Source organism: Sarcophilus harrisii, chromosome 2 (assembly GCF_902635505.1).
Source record: "Sarcophilus harrisii chromosome 2, mSarHar1.11, whole genome shotgun sequence".
Lineage (NCBI taxonomy): Eukaryota > Metazoa > Chordata > Mammalia > Dasyuromorphia > Dasyuridae > Sarcophilus > Sarcophilus harrisii.
The window spans coordinates 484,160,426-484,172,686 of NC_045427.1; the positions used below are offsets into that span (position 1 = coordinate 484,160,426).

General features: G+C 33.9%; 1 protein-coding gene across 3 annotated transcripts in view; it reads right to left on the minus strand.

Annotated features, from left to right (window-relative positions):
- The window catches only part of SETX (senataxin), an 80,729-nt gene that overhangs the window by 48,767 nt on the left and 19,701 nt on the right, over nt 1-12,261 (minus strand). For all 3 annotated transcript variants that reach the window (XM_012553963.3, XM_031954880.1, XM_012553964.3), the window contains exons 2-3: nt 1,875-2,058; nt 577-787 (exon numbers count right to left, since the gene is read on the minus strand). In XM_012553963.3, the coding sequence (XP_012409417.1) occupies nt 577-787; nt 1,875-2,051 (388 nt within the window). In that variant the 5' untranslated portion in view covers nt 2,052-2,058. The remainder of the gene's footprint in view (nt 1-576; nt 788-1,874; nt 2,059-12,261) is intronic.

Genomic DNA, 12,261 nt, shown 5'->3' on the forward strand with positions numbered 1-12,261 from the left:
GTAGAGATGGAAATAGAGGAAAAATGGTTGAAGGAAAAAACAAAGTCAAGGATAATAATGATTATAAAGTTGAAATATGGTGATACTGACAAAAGAAACAGGGAATAAAGAGAATTGAATTTAAAAAATATGAATTGTTTTAGTTTAGAAAGGAATATGAGAAGAGAAAATTTAAATTTGAGAAATAGTTTTTAATAAATAAAATTGAGATCCTAGAGGGCATGGTGAAAAGATCAAAATGGGACAGAGTTCAAGAGGGGTAGGGCTAAAACGGATGAAATAAGGAATAAAAAAATACAAACAAGTAAAAGAGTCTTTATTTATGCAGCCTCTGGCTCTGAATCACTGGAATTCACAGAAGAAAATTGTTTGCAAGCCACTGGGTGATGCAATACCATAAAGCTTCTCAATAAAGAACCTTCCCATGGTAGCTCATCCTAAAGAGTTAGCTTGGATAATTATTTTATTTTCACCAGAGGGGGATGAATGAGGAAAGGAAAGAAAAGTGAACTCCTGAGCTGAAAATAAATTTCTTGGCCCTCACTGGTTATGGTTCTATGATGCTAAGATACTCACTGACATGCTCATGTAAGAGCAGATAAGGATATTTCAATATTTCAAGAAGAGGAACTCGAAGCTTGTTTTCAAAGTCCTGGCCAGTAAAACCAAATAGTTGTGTTTCGCCATTGTCATCCACTATAAATAGTTCATCGTCTTCTTCAATTTCGCCTTTCATGGATTTTTCAAAATGATTTATGAGACGGGTGGTTTCAAACTCCCATAAGATCTATCCAAAAAAAATAAAAGGTAGAGATATTAATTCTTAAAACTCCTGTATATGGTGAACTTTTCAAAAACTAGAAATTTAGAAGATTAAAAAAAACTATGTAATAGACTACTGCCAGTACTATTTTAAAAAATCTCTGGGTCAGAAGACAACGATGTTTTGTTTCAAAGTATAAATTATACAGAGAAGAGTCAACTTGGGAAAAGGCTAAAAGAAATTAAAATTAATACTTTTTTCCTTTTTCTCAGAATTCCCTTTTGCAGTTTGATAGAAATCATTCTCTATCTTTGGCTCGAATTTATTCAATTCTTATGGGTAACCCAGTGTGTAATTTTACACACATTATTGTATCATCATTGAGCTTTAAAAGCACTTCAGCTCTCTGAACTCACTTTATTTGAAAACAAGAAAATAATCCTCATTAACTAACTCACCATGTTGTAGGGAAAGGAGAACACCAGAGAAGGGTCAGCTATTATTCTTAACGCTGAAAATGTTGGTTAGCTCCAAACCTGGGACCCTTCATAAATAAAGAACAAGTATTCTAAGTCTTACCACTGCTGTCCTCCCCTGAATGTTTTACAGGCCAGTTTCCCATTTCTTACCAAGCACATTTGGCTGCAAATCTAAAACTTTAAGGTTAGGGATTGAAAATTACATTATATACACTAGCTTCCTTTGATGAGAAAATGCTGTTATCTTAGGAAGTTTAACTGATTTTCCAAAATTTTTCAAAAAGAACTGTTTATGAAGAGAATAATTATGTCTCTTAAATACAACTTAGCACTCATATCCACTTAATGTAGAAAAAAAGAAAATGTTCTTATTTAACAAACTGATTTTATTCCAACATCCTAAACTAATGAGACATAAAGAAACTCTCCAAGGTTTTAATTTATTTTCCTGTAGGCTGCAGAGAAATCCTCAAATTGAGACTTTCCAGTTCTTAAGATTCTAAATTATTATGCATTAGTAATTGTTTGGAAATTGTGAATAAAATTCAAACTCAATCTCTTCCCTATGATCAATCTCTAAATAATATACTTTTTTTCTTATTTAGTTAATATTCTAGGCTTATTCTGATTACCTCATGCAAAGAAGGTAGTTTATCTCTTGCTTTGTGGTATTCAGCCACACACTCCAAGCAGTAACAGAGATCCTCATTAGCTGTGAAAATTTCACAGGGAAGTGTTCCCAAAGCGTAGCTCTTTAAGAAGTCAACAGTGGATTCACCACCTGGTGTACACCAGCGACATGTACTCATTCTGTACCTAAACTCAGGAAAAAATAAAAAAATATAAATACTGAAGAAAAAAGTAGTGCAAAATAAAATTCAGGGCCTATTTTCTTATGTGGATATAAATGTACATCACCACCAACTCTCTAATTTCAAATATTTTCCCTCCATTTCTAGAAACAACCTCATTCAAACCCATCTTACAATTTCACAACTGTATTATTCTTTCATAAAGGAAAACTCTGATCCTAACCACAGAAGACTGAAAACATTCTGTCAATATGAAATGTAAGAAATTCACAAGAAATATTTATATGATTTAAAAATTATTATTATTTTACAGATGAGGAGACTGGCTCAGAAGTAAAACAGCTTGTCCAAAGTCATATGGCTAATAAGTGGTAGAGCCAGAACTTGAATCCAGATCTTATGAATCTAAATTCAATACTCTTTAGACCACACTAAGTTTCTTTTTAAACTGCCTCAAACTCAGTAACACAATCCAAAACATCCCTAGTTAAATATACATTTATTTAAAAGAGATCATTCATATTAGAAAAACAAAGATGATGAATGCATATTTTCTAGCTTTCACCAAGCAAATGAATTAATCTATCACAATTAGTGAAATAGGCAGGCAGGCAGGCAAGCTAGGCAGGCAGGCGCACAAACAAATAAGAAGACAAACTCATCGAGCTAGGTCCAGATTTAAAAGAGAAGAGATTGGACTGGGTCAGATTTTAGAAATTAAATACTTGTAATGATTCTAAGACTTATTTGGCTGCAAATTCTTATAATGATGCTATACTGTAAGGAAAAAAGTTTGACTTCTTGTACAAAAAGTAACATATAAGATACATATGACTGTAAAAGGATCTAGGCTGATTATACAGTAAAAAGATAGCAGGGGGAAGCCCTCCTTCCAACTAGAATGCCCAAAATATTAAGAGAATCAGAAAATTTCCACTGTATATATCTTCTAAGGAAAATTTTGGAAAATTTAGAGAAAGACATGAAAAAAGAACAACCACAAAATCCCAAATCCATATTAGAAAGACAATCATAGAATCTCAGAATCTCCTAAATGAGAATTCTTTCTTCAAAAGTCTAAATTTTGGAAAATGTAGCTTTTTTTGGAGCAAAGGTGGAGAATTAAGGAAATAAAACTCTCCTAACTAAAAATAAGATAGACTGAAGTACAAAATTCTAAGCACAATCAAGATATTGGTAAGGTTAGTGATTATCAATAAAAGAGATGATCTCAACAAATCAAAAGACTTCAAATGAGGGCTAATAAACCAATTTTATAGACAAGAGGAGGAACATCCAAAAACTAGCAGGTAGCATCATAGATATGGAAAACAAAATGATTGGTTACAAAGTCAGACACCTCAGGTGTGAGAACCAATATGAATGGATAGATATCAATAATGTAAGGCTAACAACAACCTCTCCCATCTTGTTGCTGGGAAATTACAGATTAACTTGAGCTCACCTAGATCCTTATAAAAACAACTAATGATATATAACATTTTCCTTTAATTATGCCAGAAGATCTTATGGTCAAAAGAGAACAGATTGGTCTAGGAAAGCAGGTGACAAAGAAATAACTTTAATCAAAAGTGATTTACAGGACAGTTAAATTTTAAAACTTAACTCAGAAAAACTGATCATTGTGGGAAAGCTAAATTTTTGAACTTTTGAACTTAAATGAAAAAGGAACATGACTTCAGATAGTCATACAATCCATTCGTGGTGATACAGAAAAAATTCAAAAATAGAATAAAAATTCTATTCAAATTTCTTAAAATAATTGCCATGTCCTTTCAGACTTGCTTGGTGTTACTTTTGCTTTGTCACATGGATGACACACTAAGTAAAAGTGATGATATATAAAAACAAAACTTAGTATTCAAAATGCTTTTTGCAGGCGAGTCCAATACAGGAATAGCAGGGAAGCAATACAAAGTTCCTCCCCAAAACTCCAATAAAACTGATTTAGAAAACAAAATTTCTCAGGGAAATCCAAGGGAAAAAAATCACCAAGAGTGATTTTTCTAGCCAACTATGACATAAGGAGACAGAGAGGTTTGTAAAGGGTCAGGAACAAACTGTATACTGGATCAAACAGAGGCCCCTTATGAGGGAACCTTGTAGAGGACAAGTACCAACTGGAAACTTTGTCACTCAGTATCCAATTCCAGTCACAAATCCAGGACAGAGTAAGAAGAGCATCTGTGCCTACCCCCCCATATCCCTCCACCCTAGTACAGCTCTTGGTTGTGCACCAAGAGCAGTTTCAGAAACAAGCAGAATTCGTATAATTTGATTCCCAAGAGAAGAGCAAGAGTCACAGTTCTAGGTTCTACTCCAATCTGAAGCCTGCACAGAAATAATTAGGACCAAGAACCCCAGGCTAAAAAAGGAACACTGTAATTCTATCACTATAGACTAGCAGAGCTTCCCCACTGGCTTACTGTGGTTGAGTCTAGCAACAGTCTACTGTTGCTTGGACCCAGACTCAAGTCAGAAACTTGCAAAGCCAGACCAGGGGGAGAACAGTAAGATTTTACTGTGGATCATACCTCTTTGGGAGCACTGAAAGTTGGTGAAGTCACAGCCTCTCCCTGAGATCCATAAATACCACAACACTTAATATTCTCAGAAAGCAGCAACAGGATCAGCCTAGACTTTCCCTCCAGAAGTACAGATTCCACTCCTAATATCAAGTGCAAAGACAGAAAGTAGGCTAGACTTATGAACAAAATAAAAAAGAATTCTACCATAAAGAGCTAGGCAGCAGGGATATTCCAAACACAAACCCAGAAGAGAATGACAATAAAACTTTATAAGCAAAGTCTCAGAGAAAAACAGTGTGGCTACCAAAATTTAACTAGAATTCTTGGAAAAGATGAATTTTTAAAGTTTGTCAGTGAAAGGACAGTCTGAAGGAAAAATTGGCAAAGAAATAGAGCTATGAAAGAACAGAATAACTTGGCTCAAAAGGTATAAAGCCTAACCCAAACACCAAATTCCCTGAAAAACCAAACAAATCAATGATTTTACTGAAAAGGAAATATCAAATCAAAGTAAACTGCCTAAAAATAATAAATTTCCCACCCAACTGTATTCCATTAGACTTTGGTCATGCCCACCCAGAAACTTCATCCTGAAAGATCATATCAGTCTAGTTACTCACACCTTATCAGTCCTCTACTCCCCTGAGTAAAGTGCATCTTTCAGAATCTCCACGTAAGAAGGCAACTCAGAGTTCATGTCTCACCCTGACACCCTTCTCTGGACTTTTCCAAGCCAGGTACCTTTTCTTCTTCTCTCCTCCCCCTTTCTCCTTCGTTTTATGTTTTATCTTCCCCAATTAGGTTATAAACTCCTTGAGAACAGAGACTTTATTTATCACTTAGCACAATAATGTGTATTAGTTGGTTAACTGACATTAAGAAAGACAACTAACCTAATAAACAGAGGGAAGAAATTTAGGAAGTACAAGACTTTATGAACACCATGATCAAAACAAGAGCTATACATTCTAATTCAGATCTCTCAGAATCAGTCTCTAAGTGGCCTAGTGAATAGAGCCCTGAGTTAGGAAGAGTTCAAAGTCAGCCGTAGATACTTACTAGCTGTGTGATCCTGGTAAATCCTGTTGGCTTCAAAAATAGGGACAGCACCACCTATCTTCTAGGGTGACTGCGAGAATTGAATAATTATAAAGCATTTAGCACAGTGGCTAACATTGCTATGTAATAGGTGCTGTTAGCTATTCTTTACATACTAAAACTAATTCCTACAATATAACTAAAAGAGCTTTTTGATGTCCTGTTTTTTTCCTTATTAGTTTCAACATTCTGAGCATCAGTGCTGTTGATACTAAGATGACTATGCTACACTTTCATATTTACCTTTTATTTGCCCCCCTTTTTTTCCTATATCGAAAATATAAGTTGATATGCAGAGTTTTCATTTATTCTTTTTCCTCAGTGGAATAATTTTTTGTCTTCAGAATTTCATTCTCGAGAGCTTTTTATTTTTCCTGACCTTCCTTACAGAACTTTAATTCTCACAACTTTTTCCTCAACTTTTTTGAAATCTAGGATGTATTAATTTTTTCATTCAATAAGCAAAGTTCCTACTTACTATTTGCTGGGTACTATCAAATGGAGATGTCAAACTAAATGCTTAGTGTTCCTTTCCTTTTTTATCTTTAGGAGTAAATTCATTTATTTACCCTGGTAGGTCCTCCTCTTTGCTTACAATCAATTCCAGAACAGAAATTTCTCTCATAGGCTCTTCTACTTCTAGACAAAGTCAGGAAGGTCCTACAGTTCTCTAGAATATTTAAGTCCATTAATGATCATTATTATCATACATCTGTATGAGGCTTGTGACCCAGTTCCTTTAGTCCCCCACTTTTCATTTTCTTATTCTGGTTGTTTGCAACCAATATTGCTTCAGCTTCTACTATTTTTACTCAAAAGCTCATCATGCTTCCCCACATACTACTACTTAAGACCTATTTAAAGTTGGGTTTCCCTCTCTCAACCTAGCTGGATATTCAGTTCCTACTCAGGAGTCTAATCCCAAGTTTTGATTGTCTCCAACGAAGAATGGTTTACCTCAATTTACACAGCCTGTTATCTTCCCTGCCTCTCCAGGCTCATATTGGTCCAGGACTTAACAGGGATTATAAAGGTCTGACTTTAGTCCTACTACAACTCAGAACTCAAGTGGTTCATCAGCCTCAGCCTCCCCAATTAGCAGGGATGACAGGATTGTGTTATCACATCTCTCCCTACCCCACCTCATCTTTTTTAGACCTATCCCACTCCACATAATAAATTATATTTTTCCAATGTCATATTTTATCCATGGTTGGTGAAAAACCTCCAGTGATAATTACGTCAAATTTGCCTCTCTGTAGTTAGTTTTGTATTTCATTCTGCTTGTCACCCATATTTTCTGCAATAATATAAAGATATGGAAGCATGGATTGAGATAATTTTGAGCACTCATCTCTAAAAAAAAGGGATCTAATTTGATCCTTTAACTTTATGGATCAAGAGAGGTTCAAACCCAGATGCTATAACCTAGAATCTAGTGTTCTTGCCACTGTTATCATCCCTCTGTCCTGATCTGTCTGAGCTTATATTTCTTGTTTCTTAGATTTTGTCCATGAATTTCTAGACATCTCTACTGCTATTCTTTCTATATCAGATTTACTCAAATTACTCAGGTTGGTGGTCAGACTGAAGTTTTTTTTTCCTCTCCCCTTTTCAGCTTAAAGTTCTTTTGATTAGATCTGCAGGACTTTAGACAAACACATTCTTACCTTGCCCGTTTGGTAGTATGCCAGTGCAAGCCAAAACCTATTATTCCTATGTTTAAAAAAAAAAAAACTTAAAAAAACCTAAAAAAGTCAACAATCATGAATATTTCCACATACATAGACCAGAAAATGACTACCTATGAAATTGTAAATCTATTATACCTTTTATTATATAAAAACTTTAATGTGCTAGCATCAAAATGTTCTTTTTGTCTGGGTTCCCTTCTAAACTTCCTTTTGCTCTTCTGAATATTTTAAAAACATCTGATCATCTTTGTTTTTTTGCATCACTACAGCATACTTCCCAACTGTCTTCTACTCCAAAAAAAGCCCTTCTTTGATGTAAGTATAATCAAGTAAACGATGTGTTGTATTGCTCATATCTGGAATATATATCTTGTAGTACACCTATGTAGCTCATCACTTCACTAGCAAGAGGAATATTTATCATCAGTTTTCTGGAGCTGTTATTAGCCAGTGGATTAAGCAGAATTCTGAAAATTTTCAAAGCAGCTTTCCTTTACAAATGCTATAACAATGTACCAATAATTCCCCTAGTTCTGCTCACTTCATTTTCCTAGGATTCTCTGAATCTGTCTTGTCATATCTTATAGAAAAATAATTTCACATCCAGTTATAATTTCTTCAGCCATGCCAAATGATGAACACCCACTTTGTTTCCAAATCTCTGCTACAACAAAAGGCATTGGTACACATATTTTTATATTATATGGATCATTTTTCTATCTTGATCTCTTAGAAATATGACTAGTAGTGGTACCACTGAGTGAAAGGATATGTTAAGTTAGTAACTTCTTGCATATAATTTTAAGAGACTGGATCAGTTCACAGTTTCAAAAAATGTATTTAATAGTTGTCTGTTTTCTTACAGCTCCTCCAATAATTACTTTTCATTTTTGGTGATTTTTATCAATTTGATGGTCATGAAGTAAAACTTTTAATTTGAAATTCTTTTATGATTTGGAGCTTTTTTTTTTTTTTTTTATATTGTTGAAGGTTTGAAATTCTTTCCTTGAGTACTTTCTATTTGTATCCATTGACCATTTTTAACCACTAGGGAATGGCTCTTTCCCCCCCCACCCCCCCACACATATCTACCACATCTATCCTAGAAACCAGCTCTTTGATAAATAAATTTGAAAGTTCCTCCCCACATCCCATTAACCATTTCACTTCCAATTCTAATCACAGTTTTTGGTAATGCAAACTTTTTTAATTTTAAGTAGCCAAAACTATACATTTTGTCTCTTATGCTTATCTAGCTTATTTGGCCAAGAACATTTAGCCTATCTACAGCTGTAAATGATACCTTCTTCCAGTCTTCTCTAATTTATTTTATATAACATTTTATATCTAAATCAGTGAGATAATGATCCTAATTTTTTCCAGACTGTTTTCTTGACAGTTTTTTGATTTTTATGAGTATATGTACTTGAATTTATAGAAAATACTACACTGCTGTTTGTTTGCATCTAGATCTTATGTTCTTAATCAGTTTTGCTAATCAATTTTCTCATAACTACTACCATTATTTTGTAACAGCAGTAAATTGTTTAAATAATTGTTTTGTAGTAGTTACTCCAAGATTTCCTTTCTTCTCATCTTTTTCATTATATCCCCTAAAATTCTTGATCTTTTATTTCTTCAGAAGAATTGTTAATCTATCTGATTCTATGATGTAATCCTTTGGTAGTTTGATTGGTATGGCACTGAATCAGTAAATTAACTCAATATATTGTTTTTATTACATTATCATGACCAAATTATAAGCAATTATTTTCTAATTATCTCTATAAATAGGGTTTTGTAGTGTTAGTCATACAATTCCTGTGTCTCTTGGTAAGTAGATTTCCTCATATTTTATATATTCTGTAGTAAAAATACTGAATTCTGTGCAAAAACATTGGCTAAAAAGGAAAGGATAAGGTAGAAGGATACACAAAGATCCTATTGGTCAATTTGACTGGAATGAATTCATCCATAAAAGGGAAGAAAATAACAACGAATTTGAATGCATTACCCAATAATATATATTAAAAATAAATTAGTAACATAAAGATTCTCACACAGTTCAAGTGAGAGTATGGGCAGAATTTATTATCCTTCATGAAAATTATTTTGAAGTAGTAGAAGTAATCATAATCTCAGACAAGGCATTAACAAAACAGGTATGATTAAAAAGACAAGAAAACTACATTTTGCTTAAAGACAACATAATGAATCAATACTTTGTGTATACATTTCATATATATGCACTGAATGACATGGTATCTAAAGACTAGAAGGGAAAATTAATCAAATTACAGGGAGAAATAACACTAATACTTGGCTGTCTCAATAAGCCTCTTTTAGACAAACATATATAGCAAAGATAAAAGTATGACATTAAAAGATTTTAATAGTTTTATGAAATGTCTTAGCTTTTCTGATACTAACTAGAGCTATCATATCTAGTTCTAATATTACTTCATTATTTATGCTGCCTTTAAGTATAAGGGTATTATTAGGTTCATAGTCCATTTCCTTCCCTCATGTCCTTCTATGCCTTTTCCCTCTCTCCCAGCTGCTCTTTACAAAGTCAAAAAGGCTTTTACTATGCAAAATTCCATATTACTATTACTCTGAAATATATAACAAGACTCTTCCCTTAATATTTATACTATAGGACGTACATAATCCAAAATTTTATTTTTACACTAATTTTTACATTTTAAGTGGTTGCCTAACTTTTCTAAGAAGTACTATATGATTTTAACAGACAGGAATAAGACTAAAATTGGGTGTGAGCTTGCAAAGAACTACTATGCTAATCGCTTCCCCAGCTGTAGCCTTCACAAGAAAGCAGAGAAAGAAAGAGACAAGAGCTGAGCAGTAGCAGTAGTTGTGGAAGGACTCCTAAAATCCACTCTGGACTTAATGAGCTGACACAAAAACAATCAAAGACATATGGAGGAAGAAGAGATAAGAGAAACCAGGAAAAAAGGAAGAAACAGAAATCAAGTTGGGCCATCTGCATACATCTTAGAACAGAGGCTTTGGATTTAAGCTAATTTTGAAAGCAATCTTTTTAGGACCTGAACTTGCCGGCAAAGTCTATTCTTTCCTCAACTTCCCAATCCTGTAATTATCCAATATTGTAATATGTGCTGCATGCTTTTTTTTTTTTACCTAAATATTTCCTGCATCACCATTTGTTTCAAACAAAGAAGCTGATGCTTGGACTAGAGATAAAAAAACAGTAGGATAGAACCAACCCCCTGTCTTGATAGGAATTTTCTTAAGTGAGAGCTCCAAGTTATTGTGGCAATATTAATACTTTTTCATCTGATAAAATCCACAGAGAAAGAGAACAAGGACCTTTATGTCTTTGATATTACACTAACCTAAGCTTAAAAAACAAATCCAATTCAGTTAATTGCAGCAAAAAGGTGTGCCTGATTAAATCTCCATAAAGGGGCTGAAAAAAAAAAGACTTTACCAAGAGACAAGAGCACACCCTAAACCACCCACCAGTAAGGAGGCAGAAAAAGCATGGGAAGGATTCATCACTGTCTCTATCAAATAAAGAGGAGGGAGCAGAAAGGATTAATTTCCTATGTATATTCATTCAATTTTCCTTTATCCAAATTTAATCCAGATAGTCCTATTTCACCTCATCCTCTCTCCATGCTTATATATATTTGCCTCTACTTTATGAGAAATAAATTCCTTCCCTTCACTCATTTCTTCCATAGTACATTCCTTTATCTCTCCCTTTTCTCTCTTTACTTTAAACCAACAAAAAAAAACAATACCCAGGCCCTATGTTTGTGAATCTTAGGAAAAAAAAAAATCTGTACTCTGATCATTTGTCCCTTCTTCCCCTATTACTCTAAGTACTTAGAGGGCAGCTAGTTGGTGCAGTGAATAGAGCACCAGCCCTGAAGTCAGGAGGACAGAGAGTTCAAATCTAGCCTCAGACACTTAACACTTCCTAGCTATGTGACCCTGGGCAAGTTACTTAACTCCGATTTGCCTTAGCCCCTCCCCCCCAAATTAAGTACTTCAACATTGTATAGCTCCTCCCAATTATTCAAATGTATTTTTTTTTGGGGGGGGGGGAAGATTTTTCTTTCAAATACCTTGCATATCACTATTAGGAGTGCTTTAAAATGCTTTATTAGAAATCTTTTCTCCATAGGATTATACTCAAATTTTACATTATTCTTAGATATCATTCTTTATCATATGCCATCTTACAAAATTTCTTTATTATAGTTGCTGCAAAATCTTGTGTGATCCTGACAGATAGGGTACTTGCACTATTTCTTTCTGACTGCTCAGAGCACTGGTTTTGGTTTTGGTTTTTTTGTTGTAAGTTAGAAGCTCTAGATTTTGGCTATAACATTTCTGAATATTTACAGTCTGGAGTTTCTTTCAAGAGGGTGACAAGCAGGTTCTATTTTCACTTTGCCCTCTGGTTCTAACACACAGGGCAGTTTTATAATTAGCTAAAATAGTGTTCAGGTTTTTTGTTTAGTCATGACTTTTAGGGAATCAAATGATTTTCAAATTCCGTCTCCTTAGCCTATTTTCCAGGTCACTTGTTTCTGTTGCTGGTCCCAAAGCCCTCCAGTAAGCTAGCCCAGACATTACAGTTGGGTATCAATAAATATATGATATTTTCTTTTTTTCCCTTCTACTCCTTTGACTTTGTTTAATTATTTCTTGTCTTACGGAATCTAAATTTTCTTTATTCCATTATCTTTTTCAGGGAGTCCATTATTTGACAAAGTTTTCCACCTTCTGTTCTGAACTCTTGATTTTTCTTCTTGAATTCATTACAAAAAGATTTGATAACTTTTGTTTACATTTCCCCAAGTCCATCCCTTT